Below are 27,768 nucleotides of genomic sequence, written 5' to 3'. Positions count from 1 at the left end.
TTGTTTTTCCAGGTAATGAAAATCAACTTCTGTAATCTTGATTTTAAGACACAAATAGGTTAATATGAAAGAAATATATGCATTGTACAACATGAAAGAAGATTTACAAGCACACCTGTGGTGATAGGACTCAGGGTGGATGGTGAAATTCGTCCAGCTGTAGTGATCTTAGACTTAATCATAGCAGTAATTTGAAACAGGATCAAGTAAACATGTTTTCAGCTGCAGTAATACATGTTAACCTGTGACAGTTAAACACATCAAAAATAACTACTGGTTTGACTCAAGACAGAAAAATACAGATAATCCCTCCCTTCTCTCCAACACAAAGTCTCACAATTGTTTCCTGGTTCCTCCCTTTTCATAGATCTGCCAGCTGAGGGATTGGTGGAATCACTATGAAGTCAAACTTGACCAACATAACAACTGCAGGGTGGAAATATAAAAAAACAACAACAAAAAAATGGGTTGGGCCTTCAGTGTGACGTTTTTATTTACTGGTGGGAAAGTGAAACTCTTCCGAAATTTACTGTTGTTGAGAGGTGAAATGGCACAGCAGACTGAGCAACATTTGGGAAACATCTCTTGTTCCATCTGTGTGAATCCACTGAAGGATCCTGTGACTACTTCCTGTGGACACAGCTACTGCATGAACCGTATTAAAAGGCACTGGGATGGAGAAGACCAGAAGAGAATCTACAGCTGCCCTCAGTGCAGGAAGACTTTCAAACCAAGGCCTGTCCTGGAGAAAAACACCATGTTAGCAGAGTTAGTGGAGCAGCTGAAGAAGACTGGACTCCAAGCTGCTCCAGCTGATCACTGCTATGCTGGACCTGAAGATGTGGCCTGTGATGTCTGCACTGGGAGGAAGCTGAAAGCCTTCAAGTCCTGTCTCGACTGTCCGGCCTCTTACTGTGAGAAACACCTCCAACCTCACTATGATGCAGCTCCATTAAAGAAACACAAGCTGGTGGAGCCCTCCAAGAAGCTCCAGGAGAACATCTGCTCTCTTCATGATGAGGTGATGAAGATTTTCTGTCGTACTGATCAGCAGAGTATCTGTTATCTCTGTTTAATGGATGAACATAAAGGCCATGAAACTGTTCTTAGGGAGGCATGGACAGTGACTGAAGTGGATGTTTTACTGCCACAACCGGCGCCAAAGACCAGAAATGAATTCTTGAAATATTCACGTAAAATCACACTTGATCCAAACACAGCAAACGCATGGCTGTTATTATCTGAGCGGAACAGAAAAGTAATGGCAATGAAACAATGTCTGTCTTATTCTGATCATCCACACAGATTCACTGATTATCCTCAGGTCCTGAGTAGAGAGAGTCTGACTGGACATTGTTACTGGGAGGTCGAGTGGAGAGGAGAAGGAGTTGAAGTTGCAGTTGCATACAAGAATATCAGCAGAGCAGGGAGCTCAGATGAATGTTGGTTTGGAGGCAATGACAAATCTTGGTCATTGTATTGTGAAACAAACAGTTACAGATTTTACTACAAGAAAGTCTCAACTGTCGTCTCAGGTCCTGTTTCCTCCAGAGTAGGAGTGTACCTGGATCACAGAGCAGGTATTCTGTCTTTCTACAGCGTCTCTGAAACCATGACTCTCCTCCACAAAGTCCAGACCCCATTCACTCAGCCTCTCTATGCTGGACTTCGTCCACTTTATCATGGAGACACTGCTGAGTTGATTAAAGTCAAATAGACAGATAAAGTAGGTTTATGTTTGGGCTTGATGTAGGGCCATGATGCATGTATAGGACGAAATCTAGAAATAAGATGGCAGGCAATTTTTTTTAGCGACTTTTAAATGTGAGCCAATTTTATCACTTTCATTTGCGACAAACTGAATTTTACAGTTTCTGTAGTGTAGTAGTGTATAGACATGGACAAATATTTGTTTTCCACATTTGTTGATAAATTCACAGAGTGGGACCATTGTGTGAGCAAAAATACAGCAAGTAAGAGTAATTTCTGAAAATGCATTAGTTACATTTGTTGTGTAATAACTATAATGTACAGTTTTTGCACCCTTCAGAATTTCAGATTTTCACAAAAGTCCAGACAGTAGACAAAAAGAACCCAAACAAAAAAAATAAACAGAAATATTATACTTATTTGGAAAATTAATCATATCTGTGAGTTGAAAAATTATGTAAAACCTTGTTTTCAGTATCGGCTGTGACCTTGTTGTGCAGTAAAAGTAGAACTGAACATTTCCGGTAACTGCTGATCTGACGTATGAGCCATTGATATATAACTTACGTGAAAATCCGCTCATGTTTTGAATAATTTTTTTGTTGAACGGTAGAAATTTCTGAAAGGTGCAAAAACTTTTATGGAACTGTGTGATATTGTATATGTTGTATATGAAGGAAAGAGCTGTTAGTTTTCCTGAAGTTTTTCAGCCACTAATGTAATAGTTCTGTTTAGCCACTGCATGTCTATGGAAGATTAATGTCTTTTAAAAAATGATTTATCTATTTTTGTTCACCAGCTATTTCATATTTTAAAAACAAAAATGAGAAAAACTGTTTAAAATGAGTCAAAGTTTTATTTGGATTAAAAAAAATTGGAATGTTTGGTTAAACATGAGATTTCTGTCTCACACTCACACGACATTTACAGTCATTCAGCTGCTACAAAACCAGTCCAACAAGTTAAAGACATCACGCGAAACATTTCTTCCGATAAGCTGCCACCAAGTCGGTTTCGATGATCTCTTGACGCACACACCAACATAATCTGATTCAGTTTATCTGCGCAGCAGCAGACGCGGCATAATATGTTGACTGTTAAAATATGAGAAAATACGAAAAGCTACTGTAGTAAATGTAGATGATTTTGCTCATTTTACACAAACACCTCTTCAGGACTCTGATTATATCACAATTTAATTTAAAAACAAGTCGTCAGGACACAATTATTGACCTAAAATACTGCTCATTTACCGTCATCTGGCGTCTATATTCAAATTTGGCTTCACAGACGTTCAGGATTACACGGCACAGACAATAAATAATAACTGGAAATTTGTTGACCATGTGAAAAGCAACTCATTAAAGTTTTGATCTGAGCTTTTTGGACTTTAAAGTGTCACAAACGACTAAAAACAGCGTTTATTAGTGCATTATCTTAAAATAATCTGAAATCTGTGATCACTGCGGCTCGTTTTGACTTTCAGTCTGGAAATACGGAATTTTCTTCTCAAAAATGTAGCCGTAAAACGAGTTTTTTGCTCCTTAATATCAAAACTTAAGGCTTTAAAGTTCACCAGTTAACTGAATTTAGAGCAGTGAACTTGATGCCTGCTTGCTATTTATTTATGTTAAATTAGATTAAGCTTAATCAAACCGCGTCGCAACACTTTTCCCAAACGCACCAGACGTGTTTACGAAACAAGATGGCGACGTCTTTTAATTTTCATCTCAGTGTGCGTACGTTCACAGCCTTAAAAACCTGCTTTAGTGTTCCTCATGTCAAAGTGGATTGATTTGACCGTTACAGCTTCGGGGGAGTGTATCAGACAAAAAAAATCATACTTTCATAGGCATTTAAAATATAGCTACAGGTGTCATAATGCAAAACACTTTTGACAGGTTATACCAAATAACCAAATATGTCGTACTTACCTTTTCTCAAAAAAAGTAAATTTTGTCACATATAATGTAACAATACAGATCAGAGCTCCATGTTTTCTAACGTCTTCCGGCTCAGCGTGAGAACAGCTGTCAGATATATTCAATTAGTCAAAGGCAATTAGTCCATTTTAGCTTGAATCCCGCAAGTCGGCCTAATTTCACGTGCACTGACATGCCGTAAAACTTTCAACCGTCTCTGTAGAACATCGGATAACAAGAGAATTTTGGCTCTTCTTTATCCATCGTTTCCCCATCGTGTGGATCGATTTGTAGATCCATTTTTAAACGAGTGTAGAGTTAAGACAGCCATGCTTTTTTTTTTTTTTTTAGTCCAACAAACCAAAAATGTCAACTCTAGTCCAGATGTGCAGAAGAAATCCCAACAATCTTTCGTTAAGACATTAAAAGGTCCATTCAGTTCTCAGTCAGAGTTCCTGCTTCTCCACTTTAGTGACCAAACCACCTCATGTGAGAAAAAAAAAAAAAAAAACACCAGACCAGACTGTTGTGTCCTTCTAGTCATGAACTCCCCGTGGTGTCAAAAATTAGGTTTCCATTAAAAGAAAAAAAAAACAAATCCAGACGTTTACCAGAGGAAGTTTTGTTTACCCCCCCATCGGCTGTTTCGGGGTTTCTGTTCAGAAAAGTGAAATGTAATTTTTAGGCACAATCCCACGTTTCCCGCCCACAACTCCCATTATCCACTGCTCATCCAGAGACTCCACCTGTGTGATAATGTCACCAACCTGCATAGGAGGACAAAGACAAAAAAATATATATATATGAAGGTTTTAAAAAAAAAGTTTTTCTAATTGCTTTATTTTTGGAGTCTCTCCATTGGGAACAGATTATGCTCCTGCAACGATCTGACATGCCAATCAAATCACGTGGGTGGAGCTTTATGTGGTGAACTATTTTACTACTAAATGTCTCTGACTGGTTGTTGTACTATTCAATTGCGTGCACACAATTTCTTTTTCTATCTATCAGTTGTCAACGTCCCAAATCCAGATGTCTAGTTACCAAATTTATATTCTGAAGAAAAGAATTGTCTCCAAGTTGCTTTTTTTTTTTTTTAAGCTATTTTGACAGAAATGCCTGAAATTCCTGGCTGTTTGGAACCGATTCTGCTCCTGGACAGATTTGCCGGGCCAATCAAAGCATGTAGGCGGGGCTTTATGTGCGGCCTGGCCAACTCTTATTCAGATAACATTTTGTCTTTAAGTCTGGTTACACCAGGCAAGGGAATTCTGGCCTAAGTTAGTAAAACAAAATCCCATCACCTTTAGTGTGAGCTCATCCTCACTCTCTGCTGTGAAGTCAAACAGAGCCTTGGCCACTCCTTTAACCTCAGATTCCTGGTCTGGGATTGGCTGAGCTGGAAACAAGAGGAAGAGGAAGTTAGAGTCAGAACACCGACGCACCACTAACCCTTCATGCCTTTGGCTACACAACTAAACTCCTTTACCCTGGCAGGGTTGTGTGAAGGCCGCAGGGTAAAGCCCCTCCCTCCCATCCAGTTTTCCTCTCCTCCACTCTGCATCGATGTGCTCCGTCACGAGGATCATCGCCCCCTTGTGGAAGGACAGATCCTCTGCAGTCTGACCAGGGAAGTCGAACAGAGCCACGGCCCACTCCTCTGCCTGTTGTAGCACAGCAATAATCAATTATGTGAAATTAATACAAAAAAAAAATAAAAAAACGTGATTAGTCAATTCATCTTTCAGTTAACTTCTAAAATATAACAGAACTTCATCTAATAAATGTTAGGTAGCTCAAACCATGGCTCCAGAAAACCTGTGTTCTCTGCTTCAAAAATTTTCTGGTCATCCAACGCTGCCATAAAATCTCTTCTTTTAAACGTTCAGTGTTTGTTGTTAAGCTAAAAGTAACTCTTCCTAGCTTCCTGGCCCTCCAGCTAATAGTAGCCTTTCCTCACTGCCTAGCCTCCCAGCTAATAGTAGCTATTCCTAGCTTCCTTGCCTCTCGGCTAATAGTAGCTCTTCCTTACTTTCTAGCCTTCCAGCTAGTAGTAGCTATTCCTAGCTTCCTTGCCTCTCAGCTAACAGTAGCTATTCCTAGCTTTCTTGCCTCTCAGCTAACAGTAGCTCTTCCTTATTTCGTAGCCTTCCAGCTAATAGTAGCTCTTCCTAGTAGTTCTTGTCATATTTAGTTTCATGATATTGGTTCCTCTTTCTCCTTTTTTCCAGCTTTGGCGCTAGCCAACCAACATTAAAACAGAAGAAGACGCTACAGGGACGTGGTCTTGGTTTATGGCAAACCTTAAATAAAGCCTGATACTGGTCTGATCATTTTAAAAATGGCTGGCTTTGGACATCCTCTGGTTTAAAAAAAAAAAAAAAAAAACTACTTGAAAACGATATTTCTACCCCCCGCTGTCAGACATCCAACAGTAAAACAAACTCACCTCCAAGTCTGGGATCTGTGACTTCTTTGGTGCTGTTGATGACAAATGTGAAAGAAAAAGGAAAACTGACATTAGATCAATATCCACAACCATTTTAATTGCCTTGAATTTTGAAGAAAGTGTCTTAAAGAAATAAATATTCCAGTTCACCAGTACTTTTTATCACTGCTGTGTCCGTCAACGAAGGTTTGGCCGTTTCCCCTGGCACCGTTGCTGGCTGTGGGAGGGGCTCCACCACCTCTGCGAAGTTCAGGGGGAATATTCCAATTCGCCCGTGGATCTGGCCACGCCCCCACTCTTCCCCAACGAGCTCCAGGAGGGAGATGACGTCGCCCTGGGAGAAGGTGAGCTCGTCCTCTTCCTCTCCCTCGTAGTCAAACACGGCGACGCACCGAGGACCACTGCAGAGACACATGGGATAAGTAGACGAACCCATGCACAAATAATTCTATTAATAATAATAATTCTATTAATTGTGTTTGTGTGTCTCACCTCACTGGAGGAGGGTCTGGCTGCTCTTTCTGCTCAGAAGGCTGCACAGGAAGGATGGACTAAATAATCAAAGAAAACAAAACAACGGTCAACATATATCCTCAACAATCAAACCTGTAGTGTGTTGTGACATTCTAGCTTCTTAGCATCCTCCTAGCCTTTCAGCCAATAGCAACTCTTAACTCTAATAACTCTTCCTGGCCTCCCAGCTAATAGTAGCTCTTCCTAACTTCCAAGCTAGTAGTAGCTATTCCTAGCCTTCCAGCTAATAGCAGCTCTTAACTAGCCTCCCAGCTAATAGCAGCTCTTCCTAGATTGCAAGCTAATAGTAGCTCTTCCTTTCCTCCCAGCTAATAGAAGTGCTTCTGAACTTCCAAGCTAATAGTAGCTATTCCTAGCCTTCCAGCTAATAGCAGCTATTAACTAGCCTCCCAGCTAATAGCAGCTATTAACTAGCCTCCCAGCTACTATTAGCTCTTCCAAGCTAATAGTAGCTCTTCCAAGCTTTCAAGCTAATGGTAGCTCTTCCTTGCCTCCCAACTAATAGTAGCTTTTCTTACCCTCCCAGCAAATAGTAGCTCTTCCTAGCTACCAAGCTAATAGTAGCTATTCCTAGCTTCCAAGCTAATAGTAGCTATTCCTAGCTTCCAAGCTAATAGTAGCTCTTCCTACCCTCCAAGTTAATAGTAGCTCTTCCTAGCTTCCAAACTAATAGTATCTCTTCCTAGCCTCCCAGCTAATAGTAGCTATTCCTAGCTACCAAGCTAACAGCTCTTCTTAGCCTCCCAGCTAATAGTAGCTATTCCTCTTTTCCATATTTAACGGGAAGTTTTAGTAGCGATATTTTAACAGAAATCCTTTCAAATGTTAGCGGTCCAACTTATCGGTTTAGGCAGGTATTTGACAACTTTTTTTTTGACAAGTGGTTTGAGTTACTTCTTTACGTCACAATAAATGTCAGGCATCTTTCAATAGAGATGAATCTAGCTTTAGCAGTACCTGGGAGTCTGATATGCTCAGGCCTTCTAACCCAGACTTTAACTGGGTGTCCTGATCCTGGACAGGCTCTGGTTGGGTGTCCAGGTCCAGGAGGCACTGAGACGGGTTGATGGGAGGCGTGACGGTGGACGGAACCTTTCCTTCGCCCGACAGAGGCTCAGAGGGTGAGGGGGTTGGGTCGTCGAGCACAATCAGGACTTCCTGTTTCTGGGGAATTAAATCAATTTAAATAAAAATAATCTAACTTGTGCTTGTATGTAAGTGTTTGTGAGCGTACCACATAGCTGTTGTAGAGAGGGTGTCCAGGTTTGGGGCGTGGTGGCAGAGGCGGCCCTTTCTTTGGTGCCTTTTGAGCTTGGATCTGGTTGGCTGTTAACGAAGGAGTAGGAGGAGTCTGTGATGATGACGATGACTGGTTGGCATGAGTCGTCTTTGAAGGAGGAGGGATCTGGTTGGTTGTAGCTGGAGGTGGCGGCCTCCCGGGGATGGACTTGATTGGTGGAGGACGAAGAGGAAGGAGCTTCACACTCGATGGCCTGGAAAAAGAAGAAAGAAAAAAGGAAACAACACTTTGAGAGATGAGGATGAAGCAACTTGTTCAATGTTACGTAAAGCCGTAAAGTTGTCAGAAAAGTGTAGAGGAATAAAATCCCTTGGCATCCCCAGATAAAACTTGTCCCGTGCAAATAGAAATAAATGGAAGAGGACATTCCTATTTAATTGACAACTCTTATCGTGACTCTCTTTTCCTACCGTGGAGGCAGAGGAGGGTCCGAGGAGGTTGGGTTTGCAGAGTTGGTAGGTTCAGCTTTGGTCTGGAGCGCAGGGCCTTTCCTCAAAGCTGGAGCTGGAGTTGGAGGTTTGGCTGGGGCCGGTCCCGAAGGTTTAGGGGCTACAGTCGGGGCAGCAGCTGTAGGTTTTGCTGGGACTGTGTTTGGATCTGGGGCCGCTGGTGAGACTCCGGTGGGTTTAGGGGCCAGGTTTGGGGCTGGAGGTGGAGAGCAAAAGTCAGAGTAGATTACTCATCTGACATATACACTAGAGACAAACACTAGTCAGTTGAGTCAAGAGATATCAGCTTACTCTGCTGATTTATTTGTGGATTGTTGCCAAAAACTGTGACTTTTATATCCCTGTCAAGCTGTTGCGTAGACAGTTCTGCCTCTGGTTGTGACATAACAATGGCGCACATGCTCAGCTGAAGATAAACAACAAGACACCAGCGTGAGACCTGAATTGGCCCTTTGTGTGGAAGTAGCACCCTCTGCTGGGGCTGAAACATATGTGCAGATATAAGAAAAATAAGAATAAGAAAAACCTTTATTAGTCCCGCAATGGGGAAATTGGGCATGTTTTAGTTTATTAATGGATTCTTGTCTGACACACTGCTAATTATGCATTTAGAAAGTGTTTTATCAGGACACGGTGCCTGGAAAGGATATTTGTTGAGACTATTGCACTGATAATCCAGGAAATAAGCAGCTTGTGAAACAACAAGGTCACAGATGTCAAATGTTAGAGTATATTATATAAGAAGATGAAATAACTCCCCACACCGACAGATGGCAGTAGTCTGTTTTTATCATTTAAAAGGAAAAAACAGGACGAGCTGCTATTAGATGGGAGGCTAGGAGGCTAGGAAGAGCTACTATTAGCTGGGAGGCTAGGAGGCTAGGAAGAGCTACTATTAGCTGGGAGGCTAGGAAACTACGAAGACCTACTATTAGCTGGGAGGGTAGGAGGCTAGGAAGAGCTACTATTAGCTGGAAGGCTAGGAAACTAGGAAGAGCTACCATTAGCTGGGAGGCTAGGAAACTAGGAAGAGCTACTATTAGCTGGAAGGCTAGGAAACTAGGAAGAGCTACTTTAAGCTAGGGAACTAGGAAGAGCTACTATTAGCCGGGGAACTAGAAACTAGGAAGAGCTACCTTTATCTGGGAGACTAGGAGGCCAGGAAACTAGGAAGAGCAAGTATTAGCTGGGAGACTAGGAAACTAACAAGAGCTACTATTAGCTAGGAAGAGCTATTATTAGCTGAGAAGCTAACAGTAAGCCAAATCTAGAGATCAAACCCAGTTTTTGTGCCAGGCTTTAAACATGTTTGTTGCTACTGTAAAGTTGGACATTTGAACACAGAGTTCTATGGTTATAGACTCACTTTTGGAGTCAGCCTCTAGTGGACATTGGAGGAACTGCAATTTTTTAGCTTCAATTTTGAGACACAGGGATGACTGCATGGTTTTTCCAATGAACTGGCTCATTATTAGTGCCTGTTCTCAAAGTGACTAGTAGGGAACTCTACTTGTGTGTTTGCTTCTCGTTTTAGGTCCAACTAGCGCCAACTAGACTGTAGAGAGGGATGATACCACACCAAGCTCAAGATTGCATGTGTGGCTTTTACATTTTTTTTTTCAACATAATTTTTGTTCCAGGCGCTGCTTGATAGCAAAGAGTCTGTGGCTGCATCCGTTGCACAACTGAGAGTAGTGACTGGAAGATTTAGAGGCTGTGAAACTCAAAACAAAAAGACTATTAACGAGCTACTGGTTTATACAAGTTCATGTTGAAGCCAATAAATGGGCCTGTTTGAAAATATCCAAACACACATGCATGCACACACACACACGCACACACACACACACGCGCACACACACACACACACACGCACACACACACACACACACACATAGAGTAATACATACAAAACACAATTCCCATGCATCAAGCTCGCAGCGCTCAAAAACAGTGGAGGCCTTTTTCCTGTCACACAATCACTGCATTTTTCTTTCCCAAGGTTTGGATTGCATGATACAACACTCCCTCTCTTTCTGCTGCACACACACACCCCCACACACACACCCACACACACACATTCACATACAAATCAACACACCACATTAAATCTCTCCACACGTTTGCATATTTCTGCCCTACAACAAACGAGCTAGATTTGTGTCTCCAAGCTCTCAAACGCTCCATTGTGCTGCTGTTTCTCTCTTACCGCTGGCTCTGCGTGGCGAGGTCAATGCTGCTGGTTTGGTCGGCACGCCGGGACGAACGTTTCCTACTTTCACTGAAACAACAACAAAAAAAAAAAACAATAGGAGAGGTGTAAATAACGTAGAGTAATAAATTGTTGAGACTGGACTGCCGTTCAGATAAGGTGTGGTAAGATAAAGACGTCTGGACCATTCATGAAACAATCTCAGATCTTGGTGGAAGTCCAAATGAGACATTGCCTCATGTCTCCTTTGTCTGGACCAAATAGTTGCAATTGAACGCACCACAAAAACTACAGCAAATGAAAAACCCTAGAGGAGACACTGCAGGCAGGAAATAAGAGCTACAACTAGCAAGGAGGCTAGGAAGAGCTACGATTAGCTGGAATGCTAGGAAGAGATACTATTACCTGGGTGGCTCGGAAGCTAGGAATAGCTACTACTAGCAAAGAGGCTAGAAAATTACGAAGAGCTAATATTATTGAGGAGGCTTGGAAGCTTGGAAGAGCTACCCTTAGCTGGGAGGCTAGGAAGGTAAGAAGAGCCATCTCCGCTGGGAGGCTAGGAAGCTAAGAGGAGCTACCATTAGCTGGGAGGCTAGGAAGAGCTACTATTAGCAAGGAGCCTAGGAAGCTAGGAAAATGCTAGCTGGGAGGATAGGAAGCTAGATGGAGCTACCATTAACTGGTAGGGTAAGAAGCTAGGCAGAGATACTGTTAGCTGGGAGGCTACAATGAGCTTTCATTACCTGGGTGGTTGTGAACTAGGAAGAGTTCCTAATAGCAGGGTGATGTATTTATATGTCTGGGGATGCGACTATAAAACAAGGTTTAAATGTTTTAAATTGCTTTTATTAACACAACGCTGCTAAAGCTAGCACCTGGCAAGGCAGTAAGTTCAGTAGGTAGCCTACTATAAAAAAAATGTAGGACTTAGGGACAACAACGAAGAGTCACTTCCTCGAAAGACTAGAGTCTGTTTTCATTGTCTTTTTCTTTTCTTCCAGAGTGAGACGAGACGTTTGCTTGCTTGTTTGGTCAACAGTGACTCTCTGTTTAAAAGTCAGCTTGGAGGAATCAGACACCCTGACATCACCGCAAATCCCAGAGGGAGGTTTCGGGGTAAACAGCGGAGAGTATTGTATAAATGTCAGCATGAACACTCAGCTGATTTTACCTTTCAAATGATGCTGCAGCCCACAAAGAAAATAAAGAAATCCCGAGAGGATTCAAACACTTGAAACTTTGCTCAAATATTGGCGACAAAGTCTGATGAAAAGGCTCTTAGTTTGGAGGAGTAAGTAGAGACTCAAGAGAACCACATTTAGGTGAAGTAAACATTTTAAATGAAATATTGTGAAGACATTTGTGTCCACGATTTCAAGTGACAGGATCCTGGTATGCGAACAACAAATCCAATCAAGACAATTTTTTTGTTTTTGTTTTTGTAGTGAGCAAAATGAAAAGAGAGACAAAATAATCATGGTTATCAGTGAGCGCTTCACCCAACTACAAACTCCAACAGTGGTGATAGCTAAAATCAATGACAAAAACGATTAACTTTATCAGAACCGCTGCTGCCTCTACAGCAAATCTGTCAACAGTTAAACAGAAGAGCTTATCGGCAGGGTCTACACATTCAGGTTATCTGGCAGATAAGCAGAATAAACAGGAAGCAGCACACTTCCCACACATGTGGTGAAACAGAGAGCTTTTAAAAGGCCAAAGTTTGCCTAGCAGGCTAGGAAGTGCTACCATTAGCGGGGAGGCTAGGAAGAGTACGGCAACACGTTTAAAAGAGGTTATGGCGTTGGATGACCAGAGCATTTCTGGAGTGGAGAACACTGGTTCTCTCGAGCTAGCCTCTTCAAGCTAGGGAGAGCTAACATTACCTAGGAGCTAGAGAGAGCTACTGTTAGCTTGGATGCGTGAAAGCTAGGAATTAGCTGGGAGACTAGGAGCTACTATTAGCTGCAAGGCTAGGAAGATAGAGAGAGCTACTGTTAGCTGGGATGCTAGAAAGCTGGGAATTAGCTGGGATGCTAGGAGCTAGATAGAGCTACTGTTAGCTGGGATGCTAGAAAGCTGGGAATTAGCTGGGAGGCTAGGAGCTACTATTGGCTGCAAGGCTAGGAAGCTAGAGAGAACTACTGTTAGCTGGGATCCCAGAAAGCCAGGAATTAGCTGGGAGGCGAGGAGCTACTATTAGCTGCAAGGCTAGGAAGCTAGAGCGAGCCACTGTTAGCTGGGATGTCAAATACACTCCATCAGGATATCCCTTATTAACAAGTTCCAACCAAAAGTTGTCTCAAAGTGACTTTAGATACCAATGTGATTATTATTCTACCCCTCACTAACCATGGCGGCACTCACCGGGTTGGATTGCGGTGCCATGGGTTACGTCACTTCCGGTCTCCGATGGCGCTCCACTGCCAATCTCTACGGAGGGTCTCGGGGGCAGAGTCGGGGTGGTGCGCCCGTCTGCGGCGCTCTTATCCTGGTGTAGAGCTACCACGCTGCTGGCGCGGGGGGCGACTGCAGGTCTGGGCGGGGGTTTGAGGGTGGATGTGTCACCGACAGAGGCGGCGAGTTTAGGTGGAGGAGGTCTTGGAGCTGGGACAGGGGCGCCGGAAGAGATGGGTTCAATATCAGACTGGGGTTTTGGTGTCAGGGGGGGTTGGTTTGGTTGAGCGGTGGTAGAAGGTGGCTCCGTGGCAGTTTGAAGTTTAGGGTTTAATCCAGTTCTGTCTGCACCACCTGGTTCACCTGCGGAAGCGCCGTCTTCCCAGAATACCTTGCTGGATGGTTTGAGACCATGTGAAAAGCTTTTGGGCTTTGGAGCGATGATGGGAGGGGCAGATTTGGTTGCTTGGAGACGAGGGCGAGGTCGCGGTTCTGGCTTCTTTGTAACAACGCCCCCCTCGACTGAACCATCGCCCACCTGCTGCTGCTGCTGCTCAAAAGCCTGAATCCTCGCTCTCAACGTCGCCATGTCCTCTTCCTCCTCTCCCTCCTCTTCCTCCTCGCTCTCTGATTGGCTGAGCCCGCTGCTGTCACTGCGGTGATCAGGGAAGCCCCAGTCGTCCGAGCTGAAGGCCTCGAGCAGCTCCTGAAGATACTTCCCTTGGCTCGCCTCTTGGCTAGCGGAGTCACTTTGGTTGCGGGCGGCTAGCGTGGCCAAACCGTCCTCCCGCAGCTTCACCAAAGTCTGAACTTTAACCTCTCGGCTGACTGGCTGGATGCCGAGCTTGGAACGAGGGCGTGGCCTAGGGCGCTCCACTGGCACATGAGAGGAAGTGCTGGGAGGAGACGCGTCGTCGACCGGAGAACCAGAGGTCGTGGACAAAGGGAGATCAGCGAGGAGTTCGCAGCATTGTGTGTTTGTCGCCACGCTGGTGCAACCAAAGGAGGTGGGTGCTGATTGGTTGGTGGCGGTGGCTGGGGCTTCGTCAGCATGGGACAACTTTGGAGTGAGGGGGAGAGGCGGTCGTGGTGGTCTCACTGGCCTTCGAACTGCACACAGACAAAAAGAATTTTACTCAAGGTATTTAATTATTTAGAAAAACAAATAAAAACTAATGAGGTTCCCGTCACCTTGTGGCTCCTCGGGGTCGGAGGCAGATCCTGCGTCAGTCTGCGTGGCGATGGTCGTTTTTGTGGGAACTGGGCGCTGGGAGGACGGTGAGGAAGAGGCGGAGGAAGAAGGGAGGAGGACCTGCTCCTGTGTTTTCTCCCTGATCACCTCCTCATAGGAAGGAGGCGGCTGGGGAACGAAGGTCAGGAAGAAGAGAACGTAGAAGAAAGAGAAGAAGGATGAGCAGAAGCCAAAAAGGAAGAAGATGAAGAAGATGAGGACAAACGCGAAGGACAAGGGGAAGAAGACGAAGATACAACAGGGAATTAATTAAGACTTCCAACGGCTCACCTGTATGGCCGGAGGAATTGTGGGTCCCCAGATCTGAGCAGCAGGAGGAGGTGGAGGTGGGAATCCAGCAGCAGCACCGGGGAACCAGGAAGTGGAGGCCAACGGCTCTGCAGACAGGATGGTGATCTCCGGTCGCCTGGCAATGTGTAAACCACAACATGAAATTATAAACTGACTCAATTTCAGATTCAGATTCAGAAAAAACAGTTAATATCTCTTATTTCTTTGTGTTATTCAAACATTTTTAACTTTTGTGTGACATTTTATAAAGCGTAGACTAATCAAGGGTGCTTGCGCTCCTAGGTCCCTTTTCTACTAGTGATGTGCCAGTTGGTATTTTTAAAACGATCAGATCGGGCTTCAGCCAAACCCAATTTTTTGTAGTTATTTATTTTAGGTTTGTCATAAACCACAACCACGTCCCTGTAGCGCCAAAGCTTCTTGTTGTAATGGCGGGTGGCCAGCGTCAAAGCGGCCGGAAATTGTACACCTTTAAAATAATAACCAAACTGAATCCATTGAGTCCACTCAGGTTAAAGGCTGCACCCAAACAACAACAACGAACTGAAACTGAACTGAACGTTTAAAAGAAGAGAAAAGTTTCCTGGAGACAGTGTCAAGGAGAAAAATCTTCCAGAGAGGGTTAGTGAGTTTATGGCAGCGTTGGATGACCAGAACATTCCTGGAGTAGAGAACACAAGGTACGAGCTACCCTCTCTACACTACATTAACTTTGACAGAAAGATTTATTGGACTGAATCGACTCTAGGAGAAGACAAGGAAGACAAGGAAAGACTTTAGGAACCTAAAGGAGACCAACTCGAGGACATTTAGGATCAGATCGGGGGGACAAGAAAACTTGATCGGGACATCCCTAGTTTCTACTTTCGATATCCTGAAATCCCCAACTTTTGACCAATCACAGAACTGTTTGCATGAGTGTTAATGTTGAGGACGTGTCAGAACTTTGTCTCAAACACAAACTGAACCATGGGTAAATCCAATGATATTGCATCAATTACACAGAATACACAAAATACAGGTGTGAAAGCACCCTGAGAAAATAAGAACCTTTAAGTAACTCTAAGAACGCTTTATTTCTGCGTACATTAATTTCCCAAATACTTTCCTACGACAAAGGACGTATTTATATTGGAGAGTTTTACTTCAGTGTGAAGGAAAGAAGCTCACAGTCAGTATCGCCTACGATTAGAGAACGGTCTACAAATGTTTCCGGCTGCTCCGAACCAAGAACGAAAGTGTGTGAAAGTGAAGCAGGAAGGAGCTCAGAGATAAGAACATTGTTTGTTGACGGGAATGTTTTATCGTTTCCTTAAACGACAATGAAAGCGCGTTAACATCAGGGACTACACAGTTTCTGTTATGACTACCTACCTTCTATCTCTGTCCCTGTCCCTGTCTCTGTCTCTGTCTCTCTCTCTTTCTCTGTCTCTGTCTCTGTCTCTGGGAGTCTCAGAGACAGACGTCGACCGGTTGGAAGCTGACAGGAGAGAAAAAAAAACAGCACAAAGTTAAACGAATGCAAATAAAACAAAAGTTAGACAAACATCTTCTGAATGAAGAGAAAGTAGGACAGGTCAATCTGTCTCATGTTTAGAAGGAGAAGATGGAGAAAGAGACAAGAAGGGACAAGAAAGAACAAAGATGAAGAGGACAACAGAAAAGATGGAAGAGAAGGAGGTAAAAAAACAAGAGGACAAGGAGAAGAAGACAAAGATAAAGAAAAAAACAATGAGGACAAAAAAAACAAGAAGAGGGAGGAGATGAAGAAGAGGAGTAGAAGAACGAAGAGAAGACAAGAGCAAAGAGGAAGGAGAAGACAAAAAAAGATGGAGAAGGACTAGAAAAAGAAAGACAAACAAGAACGACAAGGGGAAGAAGAAGATGAGGAAAGAGTCGAAGGAAGAAGGAGCAGAAGACGATGAAGACAAAGTCGAAGAAGACGCCTTAACAGAAGAAGAAAATATGAAGAAAAAGGAGATGAAGGAATTAGAAGACAAACAAGACAAACAAGAAGGATGAGGAGACTAAGACCATGAGGATAAGGAAGTTCAGAACAAAGACAAGAAGAACAAGAAGAAGGAGACAAAGAAGAAGACGTTAAAGAAAGGAGGAGGAGGACCAAACGACAGCAACACAAACAAAAAGAAGACAAAGTAGACAAAATGATGGAGAAGAAGGAGACAAACAAGAAGGACAAGAGAAAGAGGACAAAGATTAAGAAGACGTGGACAAATAAGGGCAATAGGAAGGAGACAAAGAGGACGAAGAACCAAAAGTAAGAAGACAAACAAGTAGTGGAAGAAGATGATGAAGCTGAAGAAGGAGACAACGAAGACCAGCCGTACACACAGCTGTGGTCGTAACCTTTTATGAAAAACTCCTGGTAAAGTATTTAAATACCAGCAGTGATCAATAAAACTCTTGAAACATGAATGGAAACTAGAATATTTGGATTCCCTAGCAACACAGTTGGAGTAAACTCATGCAGAGACATCTAGTTTTTTTATTTATTTTGTTGTATTCCATGACACGGCACAAGAAGACTTTGGCTTGATCCCTTTCCAGAATGGAAATGTACCGGGCAAACCAGGGAACCGAAGGTCACAATGCATATTTTCCAGTTTTTGAAAGCACACGTTCCCAGTCCACTCCATGCACGGCTCTGTTAGACTAATTACCAAGGTTTACTCTACTCAGACAAAATAATTCACAGATTTACAGAAGAAGACGAGAGTGAATACTCACTTCTCTTGATGGCTGCTCTGATGGACGAGAGAGGACCCTGGCTGCAGAAAGAAAGAGAAAAGAAAAAGGAAACCATGAGTCACTTTATTTCACCTCTGTTGCTGCCATCTCCTCCCTCCCTCTATAAAACTCTCTCTCTTTTTTTTTTTTTTCCAGTGACAAACAAAAACCAGGCCAGTCCCAACGCTTGGAACTTTTCTAGCTCCGTTTTGCTCCATGTTCATGCCAGTGACACAGAGGACAAATCTGAAGGACAACAGACTCAAAACAACAATTTGAGGAAACCGTCATTACTTCAGTTTGGCTGCAGCTACACCGTCCCACTCACCTATTTGTGAATATCTGCTGACGTACAGTACATGGATGTTTGTTTGGGTGTCTCGAGTGTTTCATCCAGTTATAAGTCCGATCTTTTGTAGTTGTTTATTTTAGATCTGACATAAATTAAAACCCTGTCCTTGTAGCATGAAAACATCTTATTCTTCTGCACTGAAAAGCAGGGCTATTATCTTCATTAGCATGGCCACGAGCATCTGTCCCAGAGAGCAGGGATGTGCCGATTGGTATTGGGGCCGATCCTGGCATTTTTCAAATAACTGGATCGGACTGGCCTTCAGCCAAGCCTGATAGTTTGTAGTTACTTGTTTTAGGTCTGCCATAAACCAAAACCCTGTCCTTGAAGCGTCAAAACATCTTCTTCTTCTTCTGTTTTAATGGCAGTTGGCTAGCATCAAAGCTGACCAAAAAAGAAAATTGACTCATCTTCTTACTTTTAAACTTTTAATCAAGCATAATCACAATGCCAAACTGTATTTATTCATGATAGCTATGAACAACGAGCCCATTTCAAACTAATTTTATTATGTAATCTAGTTATTAATTGGTAAATACAGTGTACATGCACTGAAAAGCAGCATTGTCATGCTAGCCACCACCACTGTTATTTCCATTAGCATCTGCCCCAGAGAGCAGGGATGTCCCGATTGGTATTGGGGCCGATCCAGGCATTTTTCAAATAATCGGACTGGGCTTCAGCCAAGCCTGATAGTTTGTAGTTATTTGTTTTCGGGTTGCCATAAACCAAAACCACGTCCCTGTAGCGTCAAAACCTCTTGTTTTAATGGTGTCTGGCTAGCGTCAAAGCTGCCAAAAAACTTGATGGGGACATCACTAAAACAAATCTTTCTCTTGGGAACAATAAATTAATTTCTTGTTTTGGCCCAGTTAAAGTCACCACTTACGCTTCTGATATCTGTCAACTTGACCATAATTGAGCGATGCCAGAACTTCATTATTCATCAGGGGGGTGACGATAGCACCGCCGAGTCTTGGACAACTTTCAGGGCCGCTACAAAATGCTTTACGTGTGAAACAACAAGAAAACTAAAAGAAAACAGCAATGAAAGTGAAGATATATCTGATGCAGCTTGTACAGAAAATGTTCCAGTTCAAATCGTGGGAAAACAGCCCAGAAGAGAGTTACAAATATCTGTGGTGTAAATATTGATACTTTTAAGTGAACAGATGGGTTTCATCATTCGAAACAGAAATAACTTAAAACAGCAGCAACCACGTACAAGAAAGCAACCCGATTCCTTGGTGCCGACTTCCTGAAAACCCTAAAAACAAACATGACATTTGACTCCGTTGTGTCCCGAACGCCACGGTTTTAAAGCTTTTTACAAGCGAGTGTCAAAGTGTTTATGTCAACCCTTGTTTTTCCCCAATTAGCGGACGGCTTATTTTGCTAAATTCCCTGACAGAGAGCTCCGAAAATGAGGCCAAGAAGTGGTTGCTAGGCAGGCTGGGAGACAACAGACTCACCCAGATGATAGGAGGAGGTCAGAGGTTTCTGCAGCTTGTTCTTTAATCGTCTTTTCGGTCTGTTTCTTCTTTGTCTTAACCATGAACAGACGCACATGACTCAGCCCTGACACTGCCCAAAACTCACGGATGTGCTTTGAACACTGGTGGAAAAACCACTCCTCCTATCCCCCTCTTTCCATTCCTCCCTGTTTACTGAAAAGGCAATGGACAAAATAAGAAACTCCTCTTCGGGTCTGGACTCACTTTCGAGCGTGCACTTTGCATTTTTAACTTGGAGTTGGCGTGAGCTTCTTTGCAAATGTAGTTATTATGTTGTAGCAGCTTTTCCCCCCATTACATCACTTTGAGGTGTGTTTGTAAAGATTTAAAAACTGGTAGAGCTATAAAGCACATCAAAAATACTAGATGGAAGAATTAAGATATCAGGATGTACATATGAGCTAAAGGGGCAGCCAAAAAGTGGGCATGTTGTCACGTGGCTTCAGGCCCGAAATGTTTCTTAATGACCTCGGTGAAGACGTCAAGCCAAAACTAGTGGGTCTCAAGGTTCCATTTACTTCTACGCACCTTATAAATAAGCCTGCAGAGACTTGTCAACACTGATTTGCAATGCACATCGAGGTTATGTCCACATGCAGTAGGGCCGAAGTGTGTGAATTCTTTAAACTGAGATGCAGTAAGCTGCAAATGTGACCTACCACCGCAGCTATGTTAGAGCATCTCAACAATAAATCCACCAGCTTTCCAACCTCAAAACACTGAGACAGCTTGATTGTTGGTTACACTGAATTGTTTTGTTGAATAGATTATTAAATTAAAGCTTGAAATAGGTTCTTTGCTCTAAGCTATCGTGATTAAATACCGTTTGTCATTGTGGTTCTGCTTGAATAGAAGTTTAAAAGTAAGAAGATAGGTATTTAGTAGTTAACTTAAAGACTAAGTGTAATATTTGATAGATTAATCAGACATTATATTTTAGTATTAGCTGTCTGTCAGTAGATCGGTGTTGTTGTCCTAAAGGAAAAGTTTACTGAAGTTTGGTTGGTCAAAGTTGAGGTTACGCTCTGACAACTCCGATGAGGTAAAAGGAGGACCTCAAAAAAGACAAGAAATTGGACTTGGTTGAATATTTAGCAAAACAATAAACAACAAACTACAACCTTTCAAATGGACTTAAAAAAATTTGTCTATTTGATTTGTTAAGATCTTTAACATGATGCACAACCTTCTTACAGTCTGTTCTGATGCCAGTTAACCTATCTTTTAACAAAAGAGAGGCTTTGTTTCCCACCATAAACTCACACCGTCTTTAAACCCCATGACCCCTCCGGCTAGTTGCCATGCCAACCAGCCAAGAGCCAAAATACTTTCAGGAGTGTGTCAGAACCGGAGACCAACGGGGAGGAAAGCAAGTAGCTCCTGCAAGTCTGCCGAGGAAAACCATCTGAGGCTGCGTGGGCAACGAAACCACAGAGTTGACCGATCTATTCTACTGTTGCTTTCACCAGAGGTTGGGATCGAAGAGGCCGTTTCGCCTTGAGTCAACATCAAACACTCCTCAACTTGGTTCAGAGTGGTTAATGACTACATGTGGGACAGATTACCTCTTGGTAACAGTGACTCAAACCAAACGTGTCAGGAAGGGCAAAGAACAGAGTCTCGTACCTGTGGCGGTGCTCTGGTTTACGTCTGTCGGGACGACCTGGAAAGAGAAAGACAGATTTCTATTGATAGGTGACGGTGGCACAGATCAAAAACTGCTCGTATTAGTATGTCAGCTCTACAGTGCAGCATCTTTAAGTTGGTAATAAACCTGGATACCTACAAACACACCAAAACCCTGTAGACTGCACTTCCTTAAAGGTGTACGAATCACAATAAACTATCAAATCAATGTTTTGATTTTAATGACCACAAATGAACTCTCAATACTTTCTTCAGCCATGAGACGATGTAATGTTTATGGGTTGAAACCTATATAAACCCATTATACACCAACTGGCTGCACCAGAGAGAAGAAGGTAAAAGTTAGCTTAAACTAGCTAGCTCAGAGGACCTCTGCATCAACTGGGTAGCCCTACAACCAATCAGAGTCATGTTGTTTCCTTGCCACCGTTGCCTTCAGGCTTGCTCTGGGGGTTTCAGACCGGATTTTGTAAAGCGAGACAATTAGTATTGTTATTGACGCTATATAAATAAAACTGAATTGAATTGTTGTTAACAAATTCAACTGCAAAGTGCTCTGATGACATGTATGACTTCTATTGCTCTTCTGTCCATCACTGCATAAAGCCCCCGCCCAAATTAACTGATTGACCCTTTGCTGGAGCATAATCAGTTCCCAATGGAGAGACTCCAGACCCACTTTCCCCAATAAAAAAATTGTGGGATCGGAAGTTCTATCCACTTCAATTAACAAAAATGTGAAATAGTTTTAAACAAAAACAGTATTTTTATTTTTTAATTATTCATAAAACAATTTATTATATAAAAAAATACAAATTACAACCAATATCCTATGGAGACCAAAACTGTACCAGGCTGCAAACATTGTCTCACTTTCAGCGCTTTTAGTGGTCATCCGTGGAACTGCAAACAAATGATTTTAGCTTACATTTTCTGCCCGAGAGGTTACTGCAAAGAATTTCCTGACAGAAATGCAGTGTAACAAAACAAACTTAGAAAACTGTTAGATCTTTACGCTGTTCGTAGACAGCAAATTTTTAAGAACAGTCCAAAAAGGGAGTGTCCTCAACAGACATAAACAGATGTTTCGCCAAAGTCAATCAGAATGACTAAATGCAAAGATATATACACACTTTAACAGAAAGAAAATGAAGGGAAAAGAAAGAAAAAGTAGAGCTGCACTTCCCTTCTTCAGTAAATGTTCTCATTTCCTACCTCCTCTCCTTTTCTTCACACTCCAAACCGAGATCAACCCAACTTGAACCGATTTAAAACGTTGTCTGAAAGAATATTCTTCTTATTCCAAAAGTCAAAGAATATCTCTCTTCTGTTCTCTCCTTCTTCTTCTTTTCCCCTTCTTTCTCTGTCTGTAAAACTGGCCCACCCGTCTGATCTGGCCAGCTTCCTGATTGGCAGACAACGTCCAGGAAGTCAGCCTGCCATTGGCTGCAGCTGGATTCTGCTGGAGTCATCAGAGTTTTAACACTTCCAGATGTTTGTCCTGCAGCAGGCTGGCTGCTGAGCTCTGTGCTGGAGCTGCCTTCAAACGTCCAGATGCACCGGGCAGCAAATTTTATTCTGCGCTCGTCATCTGTTGGGTTTTGTTTTTGGCATGAGGAGGTCAGAGATTAAAAATGTTTTTTAAAAATACATATTCGCTGTTTTGATCCTGGAAACTCAGTCAGTGCTGTATGGTAAAAATCCTGCAGACTACACTTCCTTAAAGCTGTACATGTAATATTTTTATATAAACAGTGTTTTTTAGTAACAAATGATGAAATCGGACAGTTTTCACCAGTCTCAACATTTTCTGAAATCAATGTTTCAGTTTTTTTGGCCACAAATTCCCTCTCAGTGCTTTATATAGCCATGAGAAGATGTAATGTTTATATGTTAATGCTTCAGATAAACCCATTAAACACCAACCCTGGCCAGCACCAGATAGAAGAAGGTAAAAGTTAGCAACGAACTATACTGAACTAGAAACAAAAGTAGGGCCGCAACAGTGATCACTATTCATTATTCTCCTAACAAATCCTCTCTGATGTTTCGCTTGATGGAGAGAAAAATAGCTCCGCTCGCAACTGGATAGTTCGCCAACCAATCAAATAAATTTTTTCATGTAAACAAAACCAACTCCACATCTCTCAGATGACTACTGTTACTCTTCTGTCCATCACCACATAAAGCCCTGAAGAAGTTTGACATTTTCAAACGCCTTGATTGATCCAACAAACTATTTTAGATATTGAATAACACACAAGGCTGAGAAAAACAGCACAGGGCACGGTTTTGCATTTTTGTTTTAAAACCTGACACAATTACTTGACAATTTTTCACCAATATTTTCACTGATGATTAATCTCCACATTCTTGATCAGTCGAGGCACTAAAAAAAAATAAAGAACTGTTTAATTTCGATCTCAAAGTGCAGGCGCCTACTTGTCGCTCCTAGAATTTCAAACACTATAAATGGGAGGTAGAGCCTTCAGCTATCAGGCTCCTCTCCTGTGGAACCTGGTCCCAGCTTGGATTTGGGAGGCAGGCGTCCTCTCTACTTTTAAGATCAGGTTTAAGACTTTCCTTGTTGATAAAACTTATAGTTAGTGCTGGACTGAACCATCCCTTAGTTATGCTGCTATAGGCCTAGGCTGTTGGGGGACGATGCACTGAGCACATGTCCTCTAATTTCTTTTCTCTGGCACCGAGCTCCTATCCTCTAATATCTTAACCAATATCTTCTCTATTACTACTCATGCAGTTCTGTGCTACTACTATACAATTTTAACTGCTGTGTGCCCTTCCCCTCCCCCACTGCTTTCTTCCGCTGCACCAATACTTAAACATCAACAGATATCAAGAGTTTTCTCATATATGACAAAGAAGAGCTGAAAATCCTCACATTTTAGTAGCTGGAAACACAAAACATTGAGCCTAAAGATTCTAAAGATTTCTATCAACTAACTGATAATACGTCTCAGCTCTAAACACAGCCAGGATTTAATGCTAATGTTGTTCTGCTGGATGTTTAAAGAAGTCTCCCGTTTGCTAACCAGCTAACAATCCAAATATAAAACTTTGTGAACTGTTTTAGGGCCGGTTTAAAGCTAGTGGCACGTGTTTAAAGTTGTTGACACTTGTAGGAAACCGTTTTCCCACACAGGATAAAAACCTGGGACACCCACATGTGACATTTATCACATGTCTTGTTCACAGACAAGCTCCATGTGGGAAAAACTGGGTCAAAACATTTGATTGGGTACATAAACATAAACATCTAGCTCAAAATATCCATGGGCAATTTCGTCAAAAAGGTGAACACATCCAATATATTTTTATAAATTGGTTGTCTGATATGTAAAAAATACAAAACAGAGCTGCGGTTTGGCTTTAAATTAAAAAGGTTTTAATTAAGCTGCATTTCCAAACGCCAATGAGAAGCTAAAGACAAACAGATGCCGCAGAAATTAATAACAGATTGCAATTAAATCCAGAGAGGGACCAGGAATGCAGCCCCCAGACACTTTAAATTGTTTTCCAGCGTATTAAGTTTGTGGTGTCAATGTTGTGAAGGACATATATTTAAAATGACACAAACTGTGTGAGACTTTTACCACGATTAAGTCGATTTCCTTGACATTTAAAGATTAGGTGATGAACCGTTGAGGGAAACACACGGTTGCTGGAAGTCTTGGGTTTTATGTTTGAATGAAACCATGAACATGGTAGAGAGTGGTAGTCCTAAGTGGGTGGTTTTCAAGCTGAACTAATCTCAACCTTGAGGCAATGGTTTTGAGGCAACTTATCACCAAACGTTTGCCTCAAGGAAACAATGTCCATGATTCTGGCCCCTACCTCTAAATTCTCAATGGTGACAGCGGGATTGAAGTGTCAGGGAAACCGAGATGGAACGTCGATGTTGACAGTTTGCAACAAAAAGAGACCAAGAATTTTTAGTGAAGTGGGCTGGTAACAAGCTCAACTGACGTAAATGTTGAGGAGACGAGCAACTAATTGACATATGACTTGTTCATGGATTCACCAAACGTTTGCGGTTCCAACCACCTGATGCACCAGTGCAGATAGATCAAATAGCTCACAATATTTTTATGTTCGGCTTGATTAAAATAGAAAACGTTGAAAAATATGTCAAGTAGCGAGTAAGAGTTTGCAGTTTTACATAAAGATGCAGATGAATACAAGCATCAGATCAGACTGCCCTGTCAGGTCATCTTTCAGTCAAATGCTAACTACCTATTTTCTCTGTTTCCTCTTCTCTAAACGAGCACACAACAGTTAAAACAATAAAACAGTTTACAGAAGCAGGGAAATGATTCCTCCTCCTGTGCTGCCGTTGTTAACATCCACCACAAACACTCCTCTTTTTCAAGAGTTAGCAAAACAGCTAAGATGAGACACACGTCACCAGGAGGTATTGTGTCACATTATCATTTCAAACGTGCGTCATAACCCTGCCCAAGCCACAGACCGAAAGTGAACGGCATCATCTAAACTCTTTCATTTTTAAATACCTCTGAAGGATCATGACGTGTTAAACTATAGCTTGTGTTTCCCTGAACCAGACAAAGACTTAATGGTTGTAATCTTGGCACAGGACTGCACCACAACAGTCAATAGGGAACTGCCTCAGTGTATTTACGCATGCAAACTTTGACCTAGATAGTGGCATGATCTCATGCTGATACAAGAATTTATGGCACTGGGTTCCAGCAAGCTACACCCATATTAATATAAAATGTTTTTGCCTGTCAGCATGTGCATGAATGTATAAAAGAAGCAATTATTAAACCGTCAAAAGGGCAACTGGAAGTCCAGCTGTCTTTTCTGAACCTTTTTAGGATAAATATTTTCTGCTATAAATGTGACATTTCAGCTCTTTCAGGTTTGAAACGGAGACCCACAAACATTGACATTGGGTTAAAGTAGTATCAATGTGTAAAGGAAGCAGTTATCAACCCAAATTCAAAGTTTTATTTTAAAAAAGTGGTGTTTCATTGTTGTAATCTGTCAAATATTCCTTTGTCTTTAATAAAAGACCAATGATTTGATCCATAAAATGTCAAAATTGGAGGCAAGAGTCCAAAAGTCAGTGATGTAGTTTACAGTCATTCAAATAAATTTTCTACATTTTGGTTTTAAAAATTACAAAAACGTCAAAATAGCTGTCAACTAATTTCCAACCAATATTTTATACAGTAAATGTGACATTTCAGCTCTTTCAGCTTTTTAAAAAAAAAAAAAAAACACAGTAAAACATTTTCAACCAACAGATCAAACCAAACGATCGATTAATTGGTTGAGTACCCCCTCGATTAATTATTGACCAATGATTTTGTCTATAAAATGTCAAAAAAGCTAACTATATATATATATATATATACACACACACATATATAATAAAAATTAAAAAGATGAGATGAAAAAACTGCAAAAAAAATATAACCAGTTCAAGTTGGTTGCCAGCTAATTACCAATCAAGTCGATTAATCAGCTTTTCATTTAAGCTAAGATTATTATTTTCTTCTTATTTTTTTTATTTAAATGATAATATAATAATTAAACAAGCAGTCCTTCAGTGCCGGTGATAAACGGTGCACACATTTAAACCTGTAATTTACTTGTATTTTTAGACCAGACTTTTTTGTCGACTTGTATCAACCCTGTGAGAGATTTTACAGCAGCGCTACAAATATCACAGTCAAGATAGATCCTGCGGAATATTTATGAGCAAGGAGGAGCTTTAAACTCCAAAAATACATCAAAAACTCTTAAATATAAAGAATTTTAAAGAAATATATATATGGCTTTGTCGCTAGAAACGTGCAGTCTACTTTGCGGACAGTCAAGTTGTATTTTGAGTCTTTGAAAGCTAGCCGACCTGTGACAGCTCGTTTTAACCACAGTGATCGACATGTTGATTATAAATCGCGATTAATCGATTAAAACGGACAGAAATTAGTTTGTGTTTGTTTCGCTCTTTTACCTCCGGAGCTGTTCGGCTGTCGTCGGACCACTTGTTCTCGGGTGTCCCTCATCATGTTTTCCTCCTCTTCCTCCGACCGAGCCTCGGCCATTTCTCCTGCTTTTTTTTTTTTTTTTAATCTCTTACTTTTTCCTCTTTATCTCTTTATTTCTCTTCTTACCGTCGAGATAGAAAAATGGAGCTGACTCAGAAAAACAGAGACATTATTCCTCCTCCTCCTCCTCCTCCTCCTCCTCCTCTTTCGGACAAGTTCACCCAAACACCGTCAACTTCATCGGCCGAAATTACTCCCGGGTTTAGATAAACACTTAGGCTCCGTTTTCGGCAGCCTTCGAGGAGTGAACCGCGGTTGGTTTTTAAAACTTGGAAGTTTTTGCGTGGAGTTTCGGCTAAGGAGGACTTTCACCGAGCTTCCCTGTTTTCTTCCCCCACTGGCTTGGCTCGCGAGCTCAACGATACACACAAGCCGCACGCGCTCCGGCTATGTGACGTCACAAGGCGGAAGACGGGGGGGAAAAAAAACAAACAAACATGGAGATTAGAAGCTATTAGCTAACACAACAATTACCATTAACAACTACAAATACACACAAAAAGCTGCAAAATTACACAAAAAGAGGCTAAATAACTAAAAACAGACATAAAAGAAGCACAAAGACAATGCAGACAACAACTACAGTGATACAAAGGAACAACAGTGAGACGCAAAACAAAGAGACAAAAACGATACAAAACTACTACAGAGAGATACAGCTACTAAGAGACGCAAAACTTTACTTAAAGACACACAAAGAGACACAAAAAGATTTCAAAGACTCATAATGAGACTGATAAAGAGAGGCGACACAACAAAATAAACACACAAAGCGACACGAAACAACTACAACGAGACAAAATAGACTCATAATGATCCCACAAAAGGCGCAAAAGTTCCTCAAAGTACACATGAAGACACCCAAAATATAGACACAATAATAAACAATAAAC

At 41.9% G+C, this 27,768-nt stretch overlaps 1 protein-coding gene across 3 annotated transcripts; it reads right to left on the bottom strand.

The window, feature by feature from the left end:
- Window positions 1-1,730: 1,730 nt before the first annotated feature.
- Window positions 1,731-27,329, bottom strand: LOC311493466 (uncharacterized protein). Of its 3 annotated transcripts, none has more exons than XM_084552146.1 (17): window positions 26,782-27,329; window positions 20,757-20,793; window positions 17,265-17,305; window positions 15,891-15,996; window positions 14,496-14,631; window positions 14,165-14,333; window positions 12,944-14,083; window positions 10,574-10,645; window positions 8,326-8,560; window positions 7,850-8,108; window positions 7,573-7,779; window positions 6,574-6,632; window positions 6,232-6,482; window positions 6,082-6,113; window positions 5,122-5,296; window positions 4,937-5,031; window positions 1,731-4,399 (listed from the first exon to the last, which is right to left on the bottom strand). In XM_084552146.1, exons 1-17 carry the CDS (start codon window positions 26,870-26,872, stop codon window positions 4,292-4,294), a joined length of 3,213 nt encoding a protein of 1,070 aa, XP_084408272.1. In that variant the 5' UTR covers window positions 26,873-27,329; the 3' UTR covers window positions 1,731-4,291. The 3 variants fall into 3 exon arrangements, with proteins under 3 accessions (XP_084408272.1, XP_084408274.1, XP_084408273.1); XM_084552148.1 differs by having other exon boundaries at window positions 1,731-4,287; XM_084552147.1 differs by having other exon boundaries at window positions 6,238-6,482.
- Window positions 27,330-27,768: the final 439 nt, after the last annotated feature.

This window comes from Chelon labrosus, assembly GCF_963514085.1.
Source record: "Chelon labrosus genome assembly, chromosome: 1".
In the NCBI taxonomy this organism is placed as follows: Eukaryota; Metazoa; Chordata; class Actinopteri; order Mugiliformes; family Mugilidae; genus Chelon; species Chelon labrosus.
The sequence above is the reverse complement of the archived record's forward strand: the minus strand, read 5'-3'. Positions and strand labels throughout refer to the sequence as shown.

What these genes read in the sequence shown, in the direction of transcription:
- LOC311493466 (XM_084552146.1), bottom strand. Translation starts at nt 26,872, where the DNA reads ATGGCCGAGGCTCGGTCGGAGGAAGAGGAGGAAAACATGATGAGGGAC. An exon ending in GACAGGGACAGAGATAGAAG is followed by an intron (nt 14,632 to 15,890) that starts GTAGGTAGTCAT and finishes ACACATTGCCAG; the next exon opens with GCGACCGGAGATCACCATCC. An exon ending in CTTCACACAACCCTGCCAGG is followed by an intron (nt 5,032 to 5,121) that starts GTAAAGGAGTTT and finishes TCTTGTTTCCAG; the next exon opens with CTCAGCCAATCCCAGACCAG.